At 43.5% G+C, this 22457-nt stretch overlaps 2 protein-coding genes across 4 annotated transcripts in view; one reads left to right on the top strand and one right to left on the bottom strand.

Moving 5' to 3' along the window:
* Positions 1 to 22457, top strand: part of PHF24 (PHD finger protein 24) — a 183268-nt gene that overhangs the window by 76874 nt on the left and 83937 nt on the right. For both annotated transcript variants that reach the window (XM_055351629.2, XM_055351628.2), the window contains exon 2: positions 14421 to 14496. In XM_055351629.2, the coding sequence (XP_055207604.1) occupies positions 14486 to 14496 (11 nt within the window). In that variant the 5' untranslated portion in view covers positions 14421 to 14485. The remainder of the gene's footprint in view (positions 1 to 14420; positions 14497 to 22457) is intronic.
* Positions 13908 to 20610, bottom strand: SPATA31F3 (SPATA31 subfamily F member 3). 2 transcript variants are annotated; one of them, XM_055351631.1, is made up of 5 exons: positions 20417 to 20610; positions 19879 to 19977; positions 19280 to 19340; positions 17887 to 17993; positions 13908 to 14477 (listed from the first exon to the last, which is right to left on the bottom strand). In XM_055351631.1, the coding sequence occupies exons 2-5, from the start codon at positions 19973 to 19975 to the stop codon at positions 14206 to 14208; spliced, it is 537 nt and encodes a 178-aa protein (XP_055207606.1). In that variant the 5' UTR covers positions 19976 to 19977; positions 20417 to 20610; the 3' UTR covers positions 13908 to 14205. The 2 variants fall into 2 exon arrangements, with proteins under 2 accessions (XP_055207606.1, XP_055207607.1); XM_055351632.1 differs by having other exon boundaries at positions 19879 to 19925; positions 20418 to 20610.

The raw sequence follows: 22457 nt of genomic DNA, 5'->3' as shown, positions 1-22457 counted from the left end.
TTTTTGAACCCATGAACCATTTTCACCTTCCTCTCAAACCCTACATCCTTCCCAGCCTCTGGTAACCATCCTACTCTATGTCTGTGAATTCAATTGATTTGATTTTTAGATTCCACAAAAAAGTGAGAATATACTATCACACACTCTTAAGCTTGAGAATTCTGTTCTTGCATCACTCCAGTCAAGGACAAAGCTTACCTATACTCCACAATATTCTTCTTGTCTTTTAGAGGTAACCATCTTTAAACAAAATGACAAAAGTGTATTTCTTTAATAAAAAATGTAAAATGATCCTAGGGCTGTATTTTTCAAACTGCAGGTCCAGGCCTATTATTGTCACAAAATCATTTTAGAGAGTCACCTTTAGAGATTTTTTTATTGAAATATGATAGAAAATATTAGAGAGCATCACATATAATAAAAGTAGGATTGTTTCACAAAACTTTGAATTCAGTTACAGATCTATAAATATTTATAAAAATATATGGCAGGGCCATTTCATAAATTATATTTCTTACTATGGGTCACAGTTACTACATAGTCACAGTGAAAAAAATGGAAAAACATACCGTGAAAGATTTCTGAGGAAAGCACTGGAGCCTTGACAATTTAATTGGTCATGTGGAATGTATGCAGTGAAGGATTGTGTTCAGTTTTACATTCTTCCACCAGGTGTGTCGGTTCCTCTCAGTTGGGGACATGCTTCCTCACCTAATCATAGAGCACATCTGGTGCTCATGAGGCATGTGGGCAGTGTCTGGGGCCTATCGACCCAGCCTCTCATTTCAAGAACCTCTTAGGTCAATAGCCTAAGCAAAAGCTCTTCTCTCTCTCTCCCTCTCTCTCTCTCACACACACACACACATACACACACACACACACACACACACACACACACACACACACACACTCCTTCCAAGTCCAAGCTGGATATTCCAGTTAGGTCCATGGACTTTTAAAAAGAATTTGAAAGAAAGCATGAGCATTCCAGATATTTATGACAGAAAGGGATCTCTGTGACTCTCGGATCCAATACACTTACCATATGACCTAGCAATTAAAGCTCCTTTGTGTTTACCCAAAAAATTGAAAACCTATATCCACACAAAAACCTGCACGTGGATGTTTATCGCAGCTTTATTCATGATTGCCAAAACTTGGAAGCAACCGAGATGTCCTTCAGTAGATGAACAGATAAACTGTGGTATATCCATGCAATGGAATATGACTCAGCATTAAAAAGCAATGAGGTGTCACACCATGAACAGACATGGAAGAACCTTAAGTACATATTACTAAGTGAAGAAGTCAATCTGAAAAGGCTACATACTGTATGGTTCCAACTATATGACATTCTGGAGAGGGCAAAACTATGGAGACAGTAAAAAGATCCATAGTCAACAACAAAAATCTCAAAAGGCCCAATTCAAAATGGGCAATGTGTTCAAATAGACAGTCTCCAAAGAAGCTACACAGATGGCAATAAGCACATGAAAAGATGTTCAACATCATTACTCATTAGAGAAATGCAAATCAACACCACAATTATACACCATACCACTTAGAATGACTATTATTAAAAAAAAGAAAAAGAGAAAGAAAGTGTTCTGTAGGATGAAAAGAAATTGAAACCCTGTGCATTGCTGGTGGGAATGTAAAATGGTACAGCCATTTGAAGAAACCAGTTTGGCAATTCCTCTATTAATTACCATAATGATTCAGCAATTTTACTCCTGGGTATATACCCAAAGGAAAACAAAGCAGGGACTCAGATACTTCCACACCGATGTTCATAGTAGCATTATTCACAATAGTCAAAAGGTGGAAACAAAGATGAAATGGATAAACAAAATGTGGTATATACATACAATGGAATATTATTTGCCATAAAAAGGAACAAAATTCTGACATGTGGCCAGGCATGGTGGCTCACATCTGTAATCCCAGCACTTTGGGAGGCCAAGGTGGGCGGATCACCTGAGGTCAGGAGTTCGTGACCAGCCTGGCCAACATGACGAAACCCTGTCTCTATTGAAAATACAAAAATTGGCTGGGTGTGGTGGCACGCGCCTATAATCCCAGCTACTTGGGAGGCTGAGGCAGGAGAATCTCTTGAACCCAGGAGGCAGAGGTTGCAGTGAGCTGAGATCACACCACTGCACTCCAGCCTGAGCAACAGAGCCAGACTCTGTCTCAAAAAAAAAAAAAAAAAAAAATTCTGACACGTTCAACGTGGATAAACCTTGAAAACATTACACTAAGTGAAATAAGCCAGACACAAAAGGACAAATATTGTATGATTTCACTTATATGAGATACTTAGAATAGGCAAATTCTCAGAGACGGAAAGTGGAATTGAGGTTACCAGGGTCTCAGGGTTTGGGGGAGGGATGAGGGAGTTATTGTTTAGTAGATACAGAGTTTCTGTTTGGTATGATGAAAAAGTGTTTGAAATAGATAGTGGTGATGGTCACACAACATTGTGAATGTATTTATTGCCTCCAAATTCTACACTTAAAAATGGCTAAAATGGTATGCTTTGTGTTATATATTTTTTTACCATAATTTTTTTTAATGATCAGTGATTACCAGGGATTTGGGGGAAGGGAGAGAGGGACTGAATAGGTAGAGCACAGGGGATTTTTTTAATATACTTTAAGTTCTGGGGTACATGTGCAGAATGTGCAGTTTTGTTACATAGGTATACATGTGCTACAGTGGTTTGCTGCACCCATCAACCCATCACCTACATTAGGTATTTCTCCTAATGCTATCCGTCCCCTATTTCCCCCTCCCTGACAGACCCTGATGTGTGGTGTTCCCCTCCCTGGAGCACAGGGGGTTTTTAGGCCAGGGAAATTATTCAGTATGATACTGTAATGGTTGATACATGTCATTATACATTGGTCAAAACCCACAGCATGTATAACACGAAAAGTGAACCCTAATGTAAATGACAGGCTTTAGTTAATAATAATGTATCAATATTGGCTCCTCAATTGTAACAAATGTATTACAGTAATGCAATATGTTAATAATAAAGGAAAGTGTGTATGTTGGCCAGTGGCAGGAGGGGAATATACAGGAACTCTCCATACTCCACTCAATTTTTCTGCAAATCTAAAACTGCTCTAAAGAATAAATTTTTTAGGGTTCTGGTTCCAAGATGGCCGAGTAGGAACAGCTCCAGTCTACAGCTCCTAGCGTGAGTGACACAGAAGACGGGTGATTTCTGCATTTCCAACTGAGGTACCAGGTTCATCTCACTAGGGCTTGTCGGACAGTGGGTGCAGCCCACGGAGTGTGAGTTGAAGCAGGGCGGGGCATTGCCTCACCTGGGAAGCCCAAGGTGTGGGGGAATTCCCTTTTCTAGCCAAGGGAAGCCGTGACAGACAGTAGCTGGAAAATCGGGACACTCTCACCCTAATACTGTGCTTTTCCAATGGTCTTAGCAAATGGCACACCAGGAGACTATATCCCACACCTGGCTCAGAGAGTCCCACACCCATGGAGCCTCACTCACTGCTAGAACAGCAGTCTGAGATTGAACTGCAAGGCGGCAGCAAGGCTGGGGGAGGGGCGTCCGCCATTGCTGAGGCTTGAGTAGGTAAACAAAGCGGCTAGAAAGCTCGAACTGGGTGGAGCCCACCACAGCTCAGGGAGGCCTGCCTGCCTCTGTAGACTTCACCTCTGGGGGCAGGGCATAGCAGAACAAAAGGAGCAGAAACTTCTGCAGACTTAAACATCCCTGTCTGACAGCTTTGAAGAGAGTAGTCGTTCTTCCAGCACAGAGCTTGAGATCTGAAAACGGACAGACTGCCTCCTCAAGTGGGTCCCTGACCCCCGAGTAGACTAACTGGGAGACACCTCCCAGTAGGGGCCGACTGACACCTCATACAGCCAGGTGCCCTTTGAGACGAAGCTTACAGAGGAAGGATCAGGCAGCAACAGTTGCCATTCTGCAATATTTGCTGTTCTGCAGCCTCCGCTGGTGATACCCAGGCAAACAGGGTCTGGAGTGGACCTCCAGCAAACTCCAACAGACATGCAGCTGAGAGTCCTGACTGTTAGAAGGAAAACTAACAAACAGAAAGAACATCCACACCAAAACCCCATCTGTAGGTCACCATCATCAAAGACCAAAAGAAGATAAAACCACAAAGATGGGGAGAAACCAGAGCAGAAAAGCTGAAAATTCTAAAAATCAGAGGACCCCTTCTCCTCCAAAGGAACGCAGCTCCTCACCAGCAATGGAACAAAGCTGGACAGAGAATGACTTTGATGAGTTGAGAGAAGAAGGCTTCAGACGATAGGTAATAACAAACTTCTCCGAGCCAAAGGAATATGTTCGAACCCATCACAAAGAAGCTAAAAATCTTGAAAAAAGATTAGACTAATGGCTAACTAAACAGCATAGACCTTAAATGACCTGATGGAGCTGAAAACCATGGCACGGGAACTACGTCACACGTGCACAAGCTTCAGTAGCTGATTCGATCAAGTGGAAGAAAGGGTATCAGTGATTGAAGATCAAATGAATGAAATGAAGCGAGAAGAGAAGTTTAGAGAAAAAAGAGTAAAAAGAAACAAACAAAGCCTCCAAGAAATATGGGACTATGTGAAAAGACCAAATCTACGTCTGACTGGTGTACCTGAAAGAGACGGGGAGAATGGAACCAAGTTGGAATACACTCTTCAGGATATTATCCAGGAGAACTTCCCCAATCTAGCAAGGCAGGCCAACATTCAAATTCAGGAAATACAGAGAACGCCACAAAGATACTCCTCGAGAAGAGCAACTCCAAGACGCATAATTGTCAGATTCACCAAAGTTGAAATGAAGAAAAAAATATTAAGGGCAGCCAGAGAGAAAGGTCAGGTTACCCACAAAGGGAAGCCCATCAGACTAACAGCAGATATCTCAGCAGAAATTCTACAAGCCAGAAGAGAGTGGGGGCCAATATTCAACATTCTTAAAGAAAAGAATTTTCAACCCACAATTTCATATCCAGCCAAACTAAGCTTCATAAGTGAAGGAGAAATAAAATCCTTTACAGACAAGCAAATACTGAGAGATTTTGTCACCACCAGGCTGGCCTTACAAGAGCTCCTGAAGGAAGCACTAAACATGGAAAGGAACAACCAGTACCAGCCACTGCAAAAACATGCCAGATTGTAAAGACCATCGAGGCTAGGAAGAAACTGCATCAACTAACGAGCAAAATAACCAGCTAACATCATAATGACAGGATCAAATTTACACATAACAATATTAACTTTAAAGGTAAATGGACTAAATGCTCCAATTAAAAGACACAGACTGGCAAATTGGATAAAAAGTCAAGACCCATCAGTGTGCTGTATTCAGGAAACCCATCTCACGTGCAGAGACACACATAGGCTCAAAATGAAGGGATGGAGGAAGATCTACCAAGCAAGTGGAAAACAAAAAAAAAGCTGGGATTGCAATCCTAGTCTCTGATAAAACAGACTTTAAACCAACAAAGATCAAAAGAGACAAAGAAGGCCATTACATAATGGTAAAGGGATCAATTCAACAAGAAGAGCTAACTATCCTAAATATATATACACCCAATACGGGAGCACCCAGATTCATAAAGCAAGTCCTTAGAGACCTACAAAGAGACTTAGACTCCCACACAATAATAATGGGAGGCTTTAACACTCCACTGTCAACATTAGACAGATCAATGAGACAGAAAGTTAACAAGGATACCCAGGAATTGAACTCAGCTCTGCACCAAGCGGACCTAATAGATATCTACAGAACTCTCCACCCCAAATCAACAGAATATACATTATTCTCAGCACCACATTGCACTTATTCCAAAATTGACCACATAGTTGGAAGTAAAGCGCACTCCTCAGCAAATGTAAAAAAACAGAAATTATAACAAATTGTCTCTCAGACCACAGTGCAATCAAACTAGAACTTAGGATTAAGAAACTCACTCAAAACCACTCAACTACATGGAAACTGAACAACCTGCTCCTGAATGACTACTGGGTACATAATGAAATGAAGGCAGAAATAAAGATGTTCTTTGAAACCAATGAGAACAAAGACCCAACATACCAGAATCTCTGGGACACATTTAAAGCAACGTTTAGAAGGAAATTTATAGCATTAAATGCCCACAAGAGAAAGCAGGAAAGATCTAAAACTGACACCCTAACATCACAATTAACTAGAAAAGCAAGAGCAAACACATTCAAAAGCTAGCAGAAGGCAAGAAATGACTAACGTCAGAGCAGAACTGAAGGAGGTAGAGACACAAAAAACCCTTCAAAAAAATCAATGAATCCAGGAGCTGGTTTTTTGAAAAGATCAACAAAATTGATAGACCGCTAGCAAGACTAATAAAGAAGAAAAGAGAGAAGAATCAAATAGACGCAATAAAAAATGATAAAGGGGATATCACCACTGATCCCACAGAAATACAAACTACCATCAGAGAATACTATAAACACCTCTACGCAAATAAACTAGAAAATCTAGAAGAAATGGATAAATTTCTGGACACATACACCCTCCCATGACTAAACCAGGAAGAAGTTGAATTCCTGAATAGACCAATAACAGGCTCTGAAATTGAGGCAATAATTAATAGCCTACCAACCAAAAAAAGTCCAGGACCAGATGGATTCACAGCCAAATTCTACCAGAGGTACAAAGAGGAGCTGGTACCATTCCTTCTGAAACTATTCCAATCAATAGAAAAAGAGGGAATCCTCCCTAACTCATTTGATGAGGCTAGCATCATCCTGATACCAAAGCCTGGCAGAGACACAACAAAAACAGAGAATTTTAGACCAATATACCTGATGAACTTTGATGCAAAAATACTCAATAAAATACTGGCTAACCAAATCCAGCAGCACATCAAAAAGCTTATCCACCATGATCAAGTTGGTTTCATCCCTGGGATGCAAGGCTCTTGCAACATACGCAAATCAATAAACGCAATCCATCATATAAACAGAACCAATGACAAAAACCACATGATTATCTCAATAGATGCAGAAAAGGCCTTTGACAAAATTGAACAGCCCTTCATGCTAAAAACTCTCAATAAATTAGGTATTGATGGGACGTATCTCAAAATAATAAGAGCTATCTATGACAAACCCACAGCCAATATCATACTGAATGGGCAAAAACTGGAAGCATTCCCTTTGAAAACTGGCACAAGACGGGGTTGCCCTCTCTCACCACTTCTATTCAACATAGTGTTGGAAGTTCTGGCCAGGGCAATCAGGCAGGAGAAAGAAATAAAGGGTATTCAATTAGGAAAAGGGAAGTCAAATTGTCCCTATTTGCAGATGACATGATTGTATATTTAGAAAACCCCATCATCTCAGCCCAAAATCTCCTTAAGCTGATAAGCAACTTCAGCAAAGTCTCAGGATACAAAATCAATACGCAAAAATCACAAGCATTCCTGTACACCAATAACAGACAAACAGAGAGCCAAATCATGAGTGAACTCCCATTCACAATTGCTTCAAACAGAATAAAATACCTAGGAATCTAACTTATAAGGGATGTGAAGGACCTCTTCAAGGAGAACTACAAACTACTGCTCAACGAAATAAAAGACGACACAAACAAATGGAAGAACATTCCATGCTCATGGATAGGAAGAATCAATATCATGAAAATGGCCATACTGCCCAAGGTAATTTATAGATTCAATGCCATCCCCATCAAGCTACCAATGACTTTCTTCACAGAACTGGAAAAAACTACTTTAAATTTCATATGGAAGCAAAAAAGAGCCCACATTGCCAAGACAATCCTAAGCCAAAAGAACAAAGCTGGAGGCATCACGCTACCTGACTTCAAACTATGCTACAAGGCTACAGTAACCAAAACAGCATGGTACTAGTACCAAAACAGAGATATAGACCAATGGAACAAAACAGAGCCCTCAGAAATAATACCACACATCTACAACCATCTGATCTTTGACAAACCTGACAAAAACAAGAAATGGGGAAAGGATTCCCTATTTAATAAATGTGCTGGGAAAACTGGCTAGCCATATATAAAAAGCTGAAACTGGATTCCTTCCTTACACCTTATACAAAAATTAATTCAAGATGGATTTAAGACTTACATGTTAGACCTAAAACCATAAAAACCCTAGAAGGAAACCTAGGCAATACCATTCAGGACATAGGCATGGGCAAGGACTTCATGACTAAAACACCAAAAGCAATAGCAGCAAAAGCGAAAATTGACAAATGGGATCTAATTAAACTAAAGAGCTTCTGCCCAGCAAAAGAAACTACCATCAGAGTGAACAGGCAACCTACAGAATGGGAGAAAATTTTTACAGTCTACCCATGTGACAAAAGGTTAATATCAAGAATCTACAAAGAACTTAAACAAATTTACAAGAAAAAATCAAACAACCCCATCAAAAAGTGGGCAAAGGATATGAACAGACACTTCTCAAAAGAAGACATTTATGCAGCCAACAGACACATGAAAAAATGCTCATCATCACTGGCCATCAAAGAAATGCAAATCAAAACCACAATGAGATACCATCTCACACCAGTTAGAATGGCGATCATTAAAAAGTCAGGAAACAACAGGTGCTGGAGAGGGTGTGGAGAAATAGGAACACTTTTACACTATTGGTGGGACTGTAAACTAGTTCAACCATTGTGGAAGACAGTGTGGCGATTCCTCAAGGATCTAGAACTAGAAATACCATTTGACCCAGCCATCCCATTACTGGGTATATACCCAAAGGATTATAAATCATGCTGCTATAAAGACACATGCACACATATGTTTATTGGGGCACTATTCACAATAGCAAAGACTTGGAACCAACCCAAATGTCCATCAATGATAGACTGGATTAAGAGAATGTGGCACATATACACCATGGAATACTATGCAGCCATAAAAAAGGGTGAGTTCATGTTCTTTGTTTGGACATGGATGAAGCTGGAAACCATCCTTCTGAGCAAACTATCATGAGGACAGAAAACCAAGCACCGCATGTTCTCACTCATAGATGGGAATTGAACAATGAAAACGCTTGGACACAGGGTGGGGAACACATCACACACCAGGGTCTGTCATGGAGTTGGGGGAGTGGGGAGGGATAGCATTAGGAGATATACCTAATATACCTAATGTAAATGACGAGTTAATGGGTGCAGCACACCAACAGGGCACATATATGCATATGTAACAAACCTGCACGTTATGCACATGTACCCTAGAACTTAAAAGTATTTAAAAAAAATAATTTTTTAAAAATAAGACCACAGTATGAGTATTTTTATAACAGCTTTTTTGACTACTGTGTTCATACATTATTAACGTCTTTCCAGGGATTCAGCCTGGACAGGCAAGGACAAATATAGGGTGATGATAGGAAGGTTAACTAAAGGTTAATGAGGCTGCTGGAAGAGGATGAGACTCAGAGCATGTGGAAATTTAGGGGCAGAGGATGTTTTCTAGTCCCTCTAGACTTTTACCCCAAGCCCCACAGAGGAGAGGGACTAGAATTTGAGTGGATGAGTGGAGATAACTGAGCCCTTGTGTCTGAGGATCTCCAACAAGATGGAATTTTGAGCAGAGCAAGGAGTTTCTGCTCCTGCGCAGGGACTCCCAGTCCCCTGGAGGGTGGCATGACAGGACTGAACAAAACAAGGTGATGCTTCCACATTCACTTCTGCACTCAGCATATTCTGTGACTTCCCTGCTAGGGGTGAGCAGGTACAAAAGTTAAGCAATCATGGTGGCCAGTTGCCTGAAATTACCATAATCAAAATTTGCTGGGGCATGTAGGAGCCTGTGGGGGACCAGGGGAAGGACCTGCTCCACCCACCCTAAACCAAGATGTGTTTACATTAACCCCGGATTCCCACTTCATGCTTCTGTGACCCTTCTGAGTCACTTTCTTTCACTCTGTGTCTTCCTCCTACATGGCTTTCTGCCCAACTCCCACTAGGCAGGCAGGATGTGCTTAACACAAAACCTCCTTTGATCTTTGGGGATGCTTTAGGCAAATACCTGTTAAGTGTTGGCTCAGTAGGCCTAGACATTGTGCCTTCATGGCCTGGAGGCCATCTAGGGACTGGGCCCCCATCCCTTAGGCACAGAACCATCATTCAGAGGACAGACACATCCATGCTTCTTCCTATCTGGGTTTTCTGCATCTTTTCAGAAGGACACATTATGCTTAATGCTGGGGTCCTGTCCGAGGAAGAAAGTCCTGCCACCTCCTCCTTCTGATGATGGGATGATGGATAATCCTGGATCTCCTTAGGAACCAGGGGCATCCCAACTGTCTCTCACAACATGTCATAAAGAAGTCATTTCACTTCTTGCCCTTTCTTCAGCTCTTGGCTCCTCTGCGGTAGGTTGGAAGCAGAATGCAAAGGTGCCACCCTCTGAGGAATATCAGGTGGCCAAAGCAGAGGTCCCTCCCATCTGCTCAAGGCAGCCTCTGTCTTCCTGCTTCCCAGTCCACTTCTCCCACCCAGATAGCCTCCCTGGTCCTTTACCTCACTGAGCACTAGGAAGCCACCCCTGCCCTGTTTCTCCATCTCCAGCCCCATGCTCTTGCTCAGGCTCCATGCATTTAGAGCTTTCTCTGTGATCTCTCCTGCTGGTACAGTGTTCCGAGAGCACCTGCTGCACAGATATCAGCAGCAGGCTTTGACCACCTTTCCCTGCCCACCTACACTCTCACACTGCCATCAATTGCTTGGGCCCTAATAGTAACTTTGAGAATCTCTCTCCACACCCAGCTCTCTGGCTTTGGTTCTCCATACCGTTCCCCCTACCCATACCCATGGTCCCTTCCTAGCTCATCACTCGTCCCTCTGGGTCTGTGCCCACACTCCCTTATATGTGGAGGAATTCTTTCTTCTTCTAATCCATTATCTCCTCCATCATTAACTCTACTTCTCCCTACCACCAGAAAAATGTCTGCTTTTAGTAAAATCCAGCTCCTTGACTTGGGTACTTGCCCTCCACTTCTTCACTTCCACACCACAACGTTCTTCCAGAAATTCTCCCATTGCTGTCTTGCTTATCCCTCTTGACTGGATCTTTTCTATCACCATCCAACCATCCAACAGACTAAATCTCCTGTCTTAAAAAAAAAAAACTTCTGGATCCCACTCTCCCCTCCTGCACCTCTATGAAACAAAAGTCCTTGAAAGAGTTGATTACACTTGCTGTCACCAACTGCTCTTCTTCCATTATCTCTTGAATCCACTCCAGTCACGTCGGTTCCTCCACCTGAGGCTATTCTCCTCAGGGTCATTAGTGATCTTTATATTGCTAAATCTAATGGTCAACTACAAGTCCGCATCTTAATTGACTGATTGGCAACTTGTCATTCCATTGGTCACCTTCTCCTTAAAACACTTTCCTTTCTTGGCTTCCAGTATGACACTCTTCTAGCTTTCCTCCTGTCTTGCTGGCTGCTGTGTCTCAGTCTCCTCTGCCTACTGGTTCTTCCTCCTCTTCTCAATCTTTTAACATTAAAGAGTCCCAGAGACCAGTCCTTAGATCTCTTTCATTTACACTCACTCCCTTCGTGGTCATATCTAGTCTCATGGTTTTCTTTCTATATCTATCTATCTATCTATCTATCTATCTATCTATCTATCTATCTATCTATCTATCTATCTATCTATCTGTCTCTAGCTGTCTATCTGCCTGGAGTCTGGGCTCTTCCCTGAACTCCAGGCTCAAATGCCCAAATTGTTTAAGCAACATACGTTATCTAAGCAACATACACATCTCAAACAATACAAATGTGAACTCCTGACTCCCCTTCTCCCACCACCATCACCCAGTAACACCAAACCTACTCCAATGTCAGTATTTCCCACATCAATTAATGGCAACTTCATCCTGCCAGTTGTTCAGGGAAAAAACTTTGGTGCCATCCTTGACATTTTTTTTCTCTATTTGTCCACATCCAATCTATCAGTAAATCCTAATGTCTCTACCTTCAAAATGAACCCAGCATCTAAATGCCTGTAATCTCCTCTGCTGCTATAATTACCGGAGTAACTTTACAACTAATCTCCCTGCTTCTACTCAAATCTATACCCCCAATGCTCTTATTTTTAGCGCTAGGACCTAAGTGATCCTTTAAGACACAAGTCAGATCTAAGCAGACCCCCTAATAGCTCCCCAATTTACTCAAAGTAAGAGTCAGCTTCCTTGCTGGCTTTCTACCAGGCCTTATACCATGTGGCCCCTTACCACTGGAGTCATCCTCTACCACTTTCTCCCTTTATTCCTTTATTACTCTGCTTTAGGTTCACTGGCTTCCTTGTTCCTTCTGACAGGCTGGGCATCCTCCAACCTCCAGGCATCTGTATTAGCTATAATTTGTGACTGGAATGCTCTTCCTCATTTACCCACGTGGTTTACTCGCTTATCACCCTCAAGTCCTTGCTGACATTTTAATTTCCTAGTGAGACCTTCCCTGAGCTCCTTATTTAAAACTGTACCCCTTTTGAAGTCTTCTCTAATCCCATTACCCTGATTTTTTTGCATATATCTGGTCACCTTCTATATACTATGTTTTTTATTTATACTTCTTTTCTGTTCCTCCCAGGCATGCTCCCAACGTAAGCTCCTTGAGAGAGCAGATTTTTTTTTCCTCTTATGTTCACTGCTGTATTCCCAGTGCCTATGAAAGTGCCTGGCATATAATAGGTGCTCAATATTTATTGAAGGAATGAAGAATGGGTGAAAGAATGCCATTCATTCTCCAGCTTGGCAACCTCATTCTGATCCCTTAAACATTTTACTGTGTTTTTTTTTTAATTATTATATAGGGGTTTCTCCAGTGAGTCACTGTTCTCTGACACGGCATGCTGTTGTTTGATGCCATGCCTCTGTTCATGTTGTACTCTCAGCCTGGGGAAGCCTCTCTACTCCCTACCTCCTTCCCAACTAATGCCTGCTCATCCTTTAGAACTCAACTTACATATCATCTCTTCTAGGAAACTTTCCATGAACATTCCCCAAAACTAGATTAAGTGCCCTCCTATGTACTTTCATCTTATTGCTTCTAATGACTTTTTATATGACTGTCTATCCCAGAGTTCATGAGCTTTTTCAGACAAGGCCTGTGTATTGTTCACTGTTATCTCTGTGGTGCCTGGCATAGTGCCCGCCACATAGCAAGTACTTGAATATTTGAATTGTTGAATGCAAGACTCAGCCCAAAGTTGTTTCTATTGTGACCCTTTTAGGGATCTCTTCATCAACTAGTCTTCATTCTAGGCAGCATTCTTTCCATGCAAATGAAAGGCAATGGAGGTTGGAACAGGCAACAGGACTAGAGCAGGCTCTCAGATGGGTTACCCTTAAAGATCTCAATAACAACAGAGAAAAGACAGGGAGATTCTATCATCTGGTTTTGACATCTGTCATATTAGCTGTGTGCTTTTGATAAACATTCCTAAAGGAAGGAGCACCATGGCACTCTAAAGGACCTTCCCTCCAGGTTGTCAGCATATACTGTATAGAAGTCATCAATGAATTTTGCCTGTGGGCCAAAAATGCTTTAGATTCCTGGCCACTGCTGCTTATACTATCGCCATGTCCACATTCCTCCTCTGAGCCCAACACACCATGGGACAATAGAATTCAAGCCTGACCTTTACTTTCAATGCACCTAAAACAAGGGCCTTTCTTCTCTGTCAAGTCCCTTTATCCACATTCTAGGGTGGGGCTGGGAGGGGTCATGTGGAATGTTGACCCATCTGAAATAAAATGTGATTTAAGCTTCTATACCACATAAGAAGTACTTTTTAGGTCCTTTACTCTCTCTGTCTATCATATACCACGTTGAAAATGAGGAGGCACAAACAGTTGGCTCTTTGCTTAAAGGTAAAAAGTATATTTGGAGAATGCCCTGCTTCACCTGCATGTTAATGGAAATGGCAATGAAAGCCTTTTTCAGGGGGATGCAGAGGTTCAGGAACCTATGAACTCCTTTTTCTTGTGATGGGTATTCTTGCATAAAGCAATGCCTTCTGCTGAGGTGAGTTAGACCTGGGATAGATTTCCTGGTTGAGTGGCGCAAGTCATTTGAGGACAGAGTGTGGAGCATTTGTAGGAGTGGCACAGGACCCAGGATTGGCTGGACTGAAGGGAGTGTTGCTAGAGCAGATTATTTAGGCACTGGGGGCATCACAGAAGATCAGGCCTTCCTCCTCAGTAGAAGGAGGCTGAGCCTCAGGGTCCTCTGTTGTCTTCTCTGTTGTAGCTCCCCACACATGATCTTTGGTGACAGTTGGACTCTTCTCAATGTTTTTTGTCCTGTCTTGGGTCACTGTCTCAGCCTTAGAAAGGAGAATGGATTCCTCATGCCTTCGATCTTTCGTTTCAGGGTTAATCCAGTGCAGAAACAGCTTCATCTTGTTATCCAAGCCAACTTCTGGAGCTTCTGGAAGGATGATGCTCTTGTGAGTATGGACTGCCCTTACCAGACCCTGCAACTCTTAGCCCTAGAAAGTGTGGCCCTGCAAATTTTGACCCTGCAAATTTTGCCCTGTAAAATATGGTCCTGAACTATATGACCCTGAAAACTTTGGATCTGAAAAACATTTACCCCTTCAAATACTGTGCTTGCAAAATTTTGGCCCAGCAAGTAATGGCCCAGTAAGTTGGCCCTTTAAGCTCTGGGCACTCCCGGTTTGGCATTCTCAGAAATCCTTGTTTGGATGAGGTTATTCAGCTTACTCTAACAGCTTTGCAAATTATTCTTATCTGGTCGTTTTGCCCCAAGTAATCCTGGAGGATGCTTTTGGAACTCAAGGTTATGGAGAAGCTGGTGAAACAGCAATAGCCAGTACTGAGAGGATGGAAATGGGGCTCCGCAGATCCAGACAGATCCTTGCTAGTCCCCGCTCAAGGCAACCATCTTAGCTAAACTAAAGTTTTACCTAAGAAAGATCCTGGAGATATATTTTGCAAGTTGTGAGCTCTGGAGTTCTGCCTAGAAGTTCCCCTACTCGCCCCTGAACCTTGGCAGAAAGGGTGTTCTCTCTGGCTGGGGAGAGCTCCAGTGCTGTCCGGACACCCCCTTCTCTGTGATTTCCAGCTGCTTTGAATGTCATCAAATGTCACTGGGTCATCTGTTTTCTCTGCTGGGGTAGGGACTTGTCCTCACTTTTGCAAAGATCTGGTCTAAGGGGCTCAGGGCCCTCCAGGCTGGGTTGTTCTCTCTAGCCTCCAGCTGAACACAAAGTACCTGGGCCTCTGTCATGCCTCCACTGGGTGTGAGATCCCAGAATCCCAGTGGGCATGGGGTACTGCTATGGAACTAGATCACTTGTAGCTCTGCTGCACTGTCTTTAGTTCAACGGCAAGCTGTTCTTTCAGTCCAACCGATTCTGGATCTGGGGCCCATGGGATGTCTGGTGGGATATGAAGTTTCTGGAGTAATGTTTTCCCTTGGTTTAGCAATCTTTAGACTCCTAAAGGATCCCTGTGTGGAGATATTCTTTGGGATGGTGAAAATTTGTTCCCTGGATTCCCTTGTTTTTATGGGACTTCCCAAATGTATCTCAAGGAATTTATTTTTCAGGTAGAAATTTAGTTTGGCCAAGATGGGTGCCTTGAGTGATTAGGGGCTGTGAGGATCTGTCTGCCTCTCTAGCGGTACCATCTCCATCAGCTTGTGTTTTAGTGCAGAACACTTGTACGTTATCTCCACAAGCCTCATTGGTGTTTTGAAAGCATGGCCCAGGACTTACACATTGCTGTTCAGATGAGATTGAGTCAGAGGCTCTGATGGGCTCAATCTGTGATTGTGGATTCGTGAGTGATTGCCTGGGCCACAGCCCTGGAAAGAGCCACATAATAGAGAGCAGGCAGCCCTGACAGAAGGGCCAAAACTTGTCTCAAGTTTCTCAGTGGCTTCCTGGGACAGGGTCTGGGCAGCTCAGGATCATCAGTAACAGCATCAGGCAAGCCCTGTTGCTGCTGATCAAGGCCTGTCAGTATTCAGAGTGTCCTTTCCTGATCTGTGTAGGGGCTGATATGTGTCACTTCCAGGTCCAGGTGTTTGCTTTTCAGAGGACAGGGGCACCAAGTTGCTTCCTAGGCCTTTGGAATACTGCAGAACCAGTGATTTGTAGTCCCAACAATGGCAGATATGGGCAGGGACAATGCCCTAGCAGATCTTCCCATATTTGTAATCTATGTGGCTCTGCAACATTACCTTGGCCTGAGGAAACAATTGCGGACTGGCCCTCCTGCCACAGTGGATCAGAGAAGGCCACTATTCCCACTGGCTTCTGGTGCTGCATGCTGGGAAGACCCACATAGGTCAGGGCTGTACTGCTCCAGGGCAGGGATTATTGGTCATCAGGTCACAGGATGAACTGGATAGACTGCTGGATCTTTTGGATCAGGTCCCAGCAATGACAAATCAACCCTCTGTTTCAATTGCTCCTGGAGGTGGAATCCTAGCAGCCTCTGGGCATGGTCTAGGAGAATGCTTCCTCCCTCTTGAGGACTGAAATGGACTTCCCCAATCAAACAGTGTCCTGGATCTAGTGGGAAGGGCTGCAACATGTCTCAGGGCTTACATTGTATGATTTCCTGGATCTACAGAGATCTCTGGACAACAGCTGGCAAACTCCACTGAAGCTGGAGCTGCCTCTACAGCAGGTGCAACTCCAAGGCTTTCACTTAGCCTGAGTCAGATATAGGACATTGATCTGGATTTGTCAATGGTCAGATGGAGAATGTGGGGGAAAAGGTGGGGAAGGAGGGGAGATTTTAATTAGTACAGAGGTGAAGGAGAAATCATTGCAGAGAAAGGGCCAAAGCCTCCCCTGTTTTGGAGATTTCTAAAGGCAGACCAGGGATCTCTAAAGGCAGACAGTAATGTGCAGAAAAGAGAAACCACAGTAAGGTAGCTACAGATGTGGCACACTGAGGCCTCAGTGCATCCCCCAGGCAGTGGACAGAGGCCACTTAGAAGCTGAAAGAGAGGAGAGGATAGAGCTAGAACCATGGGGTTTGGGATTTGTTCACAGTAATTTTTCTGCTCTGAGTCCATAGTGAATCCTTCAAAAACCCTGAAAGCTTAGGTGAACCAGCTAGCCTCCCATGAAACCCAGAGTCAAAGGGATGGAAGCTCATCTGTTCAGCAGAAGCCTTAGAGATAGCATTCAGAGTGAAAGAAATGGCTGTTTGTCTGTCTGTTTTCCATCCTTTGGAAAATTAGAAGTGGTGTGGTATAAGCTGCCTTGTACAGAACTCCTCCACAGATCTTGGGATCCCTCAGTTGTGGGAATATGTGCAACAATATCCCACTTGTACTTGAAGATTCCTCAGGACTTTTTGGACATTGCAATAGCAGTTGAAAGGAATGTAGGGTCATAGGCTGTTGTTTTAGGTTTGGGAGCTCTGGGTTCAGGGAAAGAAAGGGAATCTAGTATTCAAGGGCTGCTGGCCTTGGTTCTCCAGGACAAGTTTGGAGTTGTTTTTCTTCCTCTCCTGCTGGGTCAGAGGAATTCCAGGCTTCTCAAAGTTTGAAGACAGAGATCCCATGACCTGGGACACAGCTGGGACTTGAGATCTCTGTCCTCGCTGAAAGTGATCAGCCCAGGAATCTTGGACGCTGTCTGCACCAGCTGACCGGGCAGCTGACTGGGTTAAAGATTTCTGATCCATTAATTGTAACAGTGTTGGAGTTACAGATGCCAGTGAAAGCTCTTTGGATTTCGGGGAGCCCAGATCCTGACTATGCTCAAAAGACACACTAGACGTGGACAAAGCCTCTAGGCAAGAGGAGCCCTGTGATGGCCCCAATGAAGTCAGGGAGATCTGGTTGTTCTCACCCGCCAGCAATTGCTTAATCTCCAGAGCCATAACATTGCAGATTTGGCAGCAGGGGTCTGCACACAGGATTCGCCGCACACTTCCTTCCTGAGGAAGCCAGCCCTGGCTGGGAAGAGAAACATGACAAACATTAATGATGGAGTGACATCTGCCTTCTCGGAAAAGTGTGGGCCAGGGTTGGCATTGTCCTTTCCCAGTCCTGAAAATCCTGGAGCCTACACTCTCTTGTTGTCTACCTCCCTGTTTTTCTTCCTAAGAAAATGCCATTTGGAGGCTGGACATAGTGGCTTACGCCTGCAATCCTAGCACTTTGGGAGGCTGAGGTGGATGGATCACCTGAGGTCAGGAGTTCGAGATCAGCCTGGCCAACATGGTGAAACCCCGTCTCTACTAAAAATACAAAAATTAGCCAGGCATGGTGGCGCATGCCTGTAGTCCGAACTACTCGGGAGGCAGAGGTAGGAGAGTCGCTTGAACCCGGGAGACGGAGCTTGCAGTGAGCCGAGATTGCGCCGTTGTACTCCAGCCTGGGCAACAAGAGTGAAACTCTGTCTCAAAAAAAAAAGAAAAAAGAAAAGAAAAAGAAAAAGCCATTTGGCAAGGTGGGCTGGGCTGACGATCTAGAGCTTGTTGGGCAAGGCTTCAGACAACCCATGGGAGGGCGTGGCCCTCAGAGAAGGCTGGGAGCTGGGGTCAGTTCTCTGTTGACCTTGTTGAAAAGCTGAACTAGGAGAACAGAGCCAGGTGGTTAGCTGATGGGGCATCACCAGTTAGAACCCGGATCAGTCTCATTTGAGGCTAAGAAACCCAAAGCCCGGTATTTGGGCTTGAAGTTCGTGTAGGACCTCTGCATTCTGAGAGCTATTTGGTATCCCTGCTGATATACTCAATATCTTTTGGGAATCAATCCTGTTCTCTAGAAATCTTAAGAAGAGGATAAGATGATAGGCTGCCATCTGAGGGCTGTCTCCCTAATGACAGAGCCAGAGGAGGTAATGTCAGCAGAATCCAGTCAGACTCAGAGGAGAGGGAATAAAGAGAATAAGACAGGGATGACTTCTTTACGCAAAATCCATTCCTCTTGACTGGATAGCTTGTCTCGTGGCTGAATGCAACCCTGTGTAGAGTCTTTTATGAATTATACACTAGTACAAGCCTGAATTCTAGAACTACTGTGACCCTAGCCCAAAGCAGAATTGGGTGACCCTTCCCTCCTGAGATGTCTGGCCCAGCCCCCCTGCCCTGGTAACTCTCTCAACTAGTGAACCAGCCTCCACTGTGTATGTCTCCCTCCCATCCATTTTCCCTCTTCTCATCTCTACCCCAAGCCAAGCTGAGAAATGATCACAGACCAGACTAGCAGCTGGGAGACTGCAAAGAAGAAGAGATTACCTTTTCATGAGAAACAGCAGCTTCCACAACTTCTCGGCTTCTTCCTGTGAAGTTCTCCTAGCTGAAGAAACAGAAGATAGTGAGTGTTATGTGGAACTGGAGAGGATTCAGGGACATCCTATAAGAAGCTGAAGGCCTTTTAATGAGAACATACTGAAAACCCCAGAGTCAGAACACTAAGTCACATCTGTGTATAACTTAACCGTTTACGATGTGTTGTTCTGCACCTTGTCTCATTTGTCCTTCACCATCACACTGGGAGTGAGGAAGGATCATCACATGCCCATTTTATGGAGAACAAGACTGAGAGTTGAAGAGACTTCCACAGGTTTGTAAAACTAGTAAATGACAGAGTTGAGGACTTCTGCCCTAATTCCTCATTCTTTATTCTCAGGAGGATAAGATAGAGAATTTTTTTAATGTTCCTAGGCTCTGATTTTCCACCCAAGGAAGTCTTCCATGAGAAATTGTCCCTGGGGGGTACTAGAGTCTGCAGTGGTTAGAGCACCTGCTGTTAGCACCAGGGGTCATAGAGGGTCAGGATCCATGGGAACCTCACTCACGGCAGAAGCGAATTAGAGGAGAGACTGGGACTTTACCTCTTGATGTTCTATCTCCAGACTTTTGCTGGACTCTTCGGTGACACGTAAAGACAAAAACATTAGAATGCAAAGCTGCTACACCATTTTTTCCCATATCTAAAATGAAACAAAACTCATAAACATTTCCCGGTCTTTTTCTGTGTTCCAATTTTATATACTCTTCTATCTTTCCTTTCTGTATTCTTTTTCACCCCAAGAGTTTCCTTATTTGCTTATTTCTGACTCACTTTCACGCTCTTCCATACTCCATGCCTCCCACCCCCATTCCTTTCATAAGTTCAGTGAGGACTTTAGGATGAGACGGGAGGAAAAGTGGAACAGATTAAAGGATGGATGGGTCCAGAAGTCAAAGGAGTTCAGCCATCAAATGGCCGTAAATAGCTGCCAACCAGAATAATCACCCAAATTGGGAGCTCTTCTGGTGTCCAGTGAGGAGAACCCTTTAAAAAGCAAGGGCTAAGAGTAACGAGAAAGCTGGGGGATAAAATCTTGTTTGAGGCACATCGATTTAGCCATGGTCATAGTGTTTCCCTACCCGGCAACAGCTCCTGTTAGGTCCCAAGCTTAATTTTTGGCGGCTCTTTTTCACTTGCCAAATAATTAATGCAATAATGCAGATGGATCCATAGGTGTATAAGGGATATCCAACATCCCACAAAACAAAGGTAGGGCTCAACATGATCTAAACCTCACTAGCCATCCCTCTCCCTAGTCTTTCACTGTCTTGGAACCTAATACCTCCAGATTGTACACCTCGTCATTTCTGCCTCACAGAAGAGGGATCCAAACCACCAGACTGCATCACAAAGCCCTCCTGTTCCACAAGGCAGGGATAGCATCACAGACCTTTATCTGTTTTTAAAGAGGCTTACTATGGTGATTCAATGTTCAGATGAGGGTGTCTGGTGCTCTGTATGGGCTACAGAGCCTGGGGCAAAAGATGCCAAGGTCATGGGCAACATGTACCTTTTCATGTTCTCTCTACTCTCTATACTGTTATGGCTCAGCTCTCCCCTTTACTACAATGGCCTGACACCTATTCCTAGATAACCGAGTCTCTATGCACACTACATGCCCTATAAGAGAGACAGTGGATAGATCAGAGGAACTCCATGAACTACATCATCTGTACTGGGAAGATAACAACAACAAAAAATAGAGGATAGGGCAAGCATCATATTTTTAAATCTTGGAAACCGATTTTTAATGCCACCAACAATGATATATGGTCAGTATTGAGAGGTTCAGAAAGAGGGCAGTGTGTGACGTGTCAAGGAAAGGACAAAGCTGATGTTCTTTTAAATAACTTTCTGAGAGTTAAAGAAGGACTCCTCCCAATCTGCGTGGTCCAGCCTGAGATGGGTGAGCAGAGATTGTAAGCACTACCTTTCATGGAGGCAAATGAATGAGGCTCACTTCTGGAGCTCTGTACAAGGCTTGATTTTTCCAGAATTGCCTCTACAGATTTTATAGCATCTAGCCTATTCATGGAGATGAGTTATTGGCAAAACTTTCGGTTAAGGTTCACAAACTTGTGACTCTTTGGTTGAATCCACCATGGTTGGAATGTTTGCCTGAAAGAGTGTTTTATGAAAATCTGAATTTGAATAACTTTAGGCAGAGCAGGATTTTCCCTCATTTAACCCCAGGATCTACCACTCCTTTGCCCACTGATTCTCACATTAATGTTAACTTCATGACCCCTATCAATATTATGGCATGTCCCCAACACCCTAGGATTTCTGAGTTTCCTTGAGAAGTTCTTGCCCTGATAAAAGTGGTTGGTCTTAGGCTCAAAATCTCTGAAAAGGGGCCAAGTGCAGCAGCTCACACCTGTAATCCCAGCACCTTGGGAAGCTGAGGCAGGTGGATCACCTGAGGTCAGGAGTTCGAGACCAGTCTGGCCAACATGGTGAAACTCCATCTCTACTAAAAATACAAAAAATTAGCCAAGCGTAGTGCTGGGCGCCTGTAATCCCAGCTACTTAGGAGGCTGAAGCAGGAGAATCGCTTGAACCCAGGAGGCAGAAGTTGCAGTGAGCCGAGATCACACCACTGCACTCCAGCCTGGGTGACAGAATGAGACTCTGCCTCAAAAACAAGCAAAATCTCTGAAAAGGGTATTTGATCCTTCCTCCAGCATTCGTTCCTCCACCAGACAGGAATAGTGAGCACTCAATACGTGCTTAACCCTAAGTTGGGCAGTGTCGAGAGTACAAAGACATTTGAGTTGTATTGCCTACCTGCTTTCAAGATTCTTAAAAATCTAGTTTCAAAGACAAGGCATTCACAAGAAGCAAAAGCCAACCTTTTGCTGGGGAAGGGGCTAGAGAAGGGGGAAATAGAGTGTTATTGTTTAATGGGTACAGAAGTTTCTGTTTGGGGTGATGAATACAACCATCTTATTCATAAGTGAATGCCCTTAATGGCACTGAATTGTACACTTAAAAATAACTAAAATGGTAAATTTTATGTTAAGCATCTTACCATAACTTAAAAACAACCAAAAAATTCATTAGCACAAGGGTTTCTTTTTGAACTAGCTATAAGGAAAAATATTCTAAAGACGATTTGAC

Source organism: Gorilla gorilla, chromosome 13 (genome assembly GCF_029281585.2).
Source record: "Gorilla gorilla gorilla isolate KB3781 chromosome 13, NHGRI_mGorGor1-v2.1_pri, whole genome shotgun sequence".
NCBI lineage: Eukaryota > Metazoa > Chordata > Mammalia > Primates > Hominidae > Gorilla > Gorilla gorilla.
This window is presented reverse-complemented; position numbering and strand designations above follow the sequence as displayed.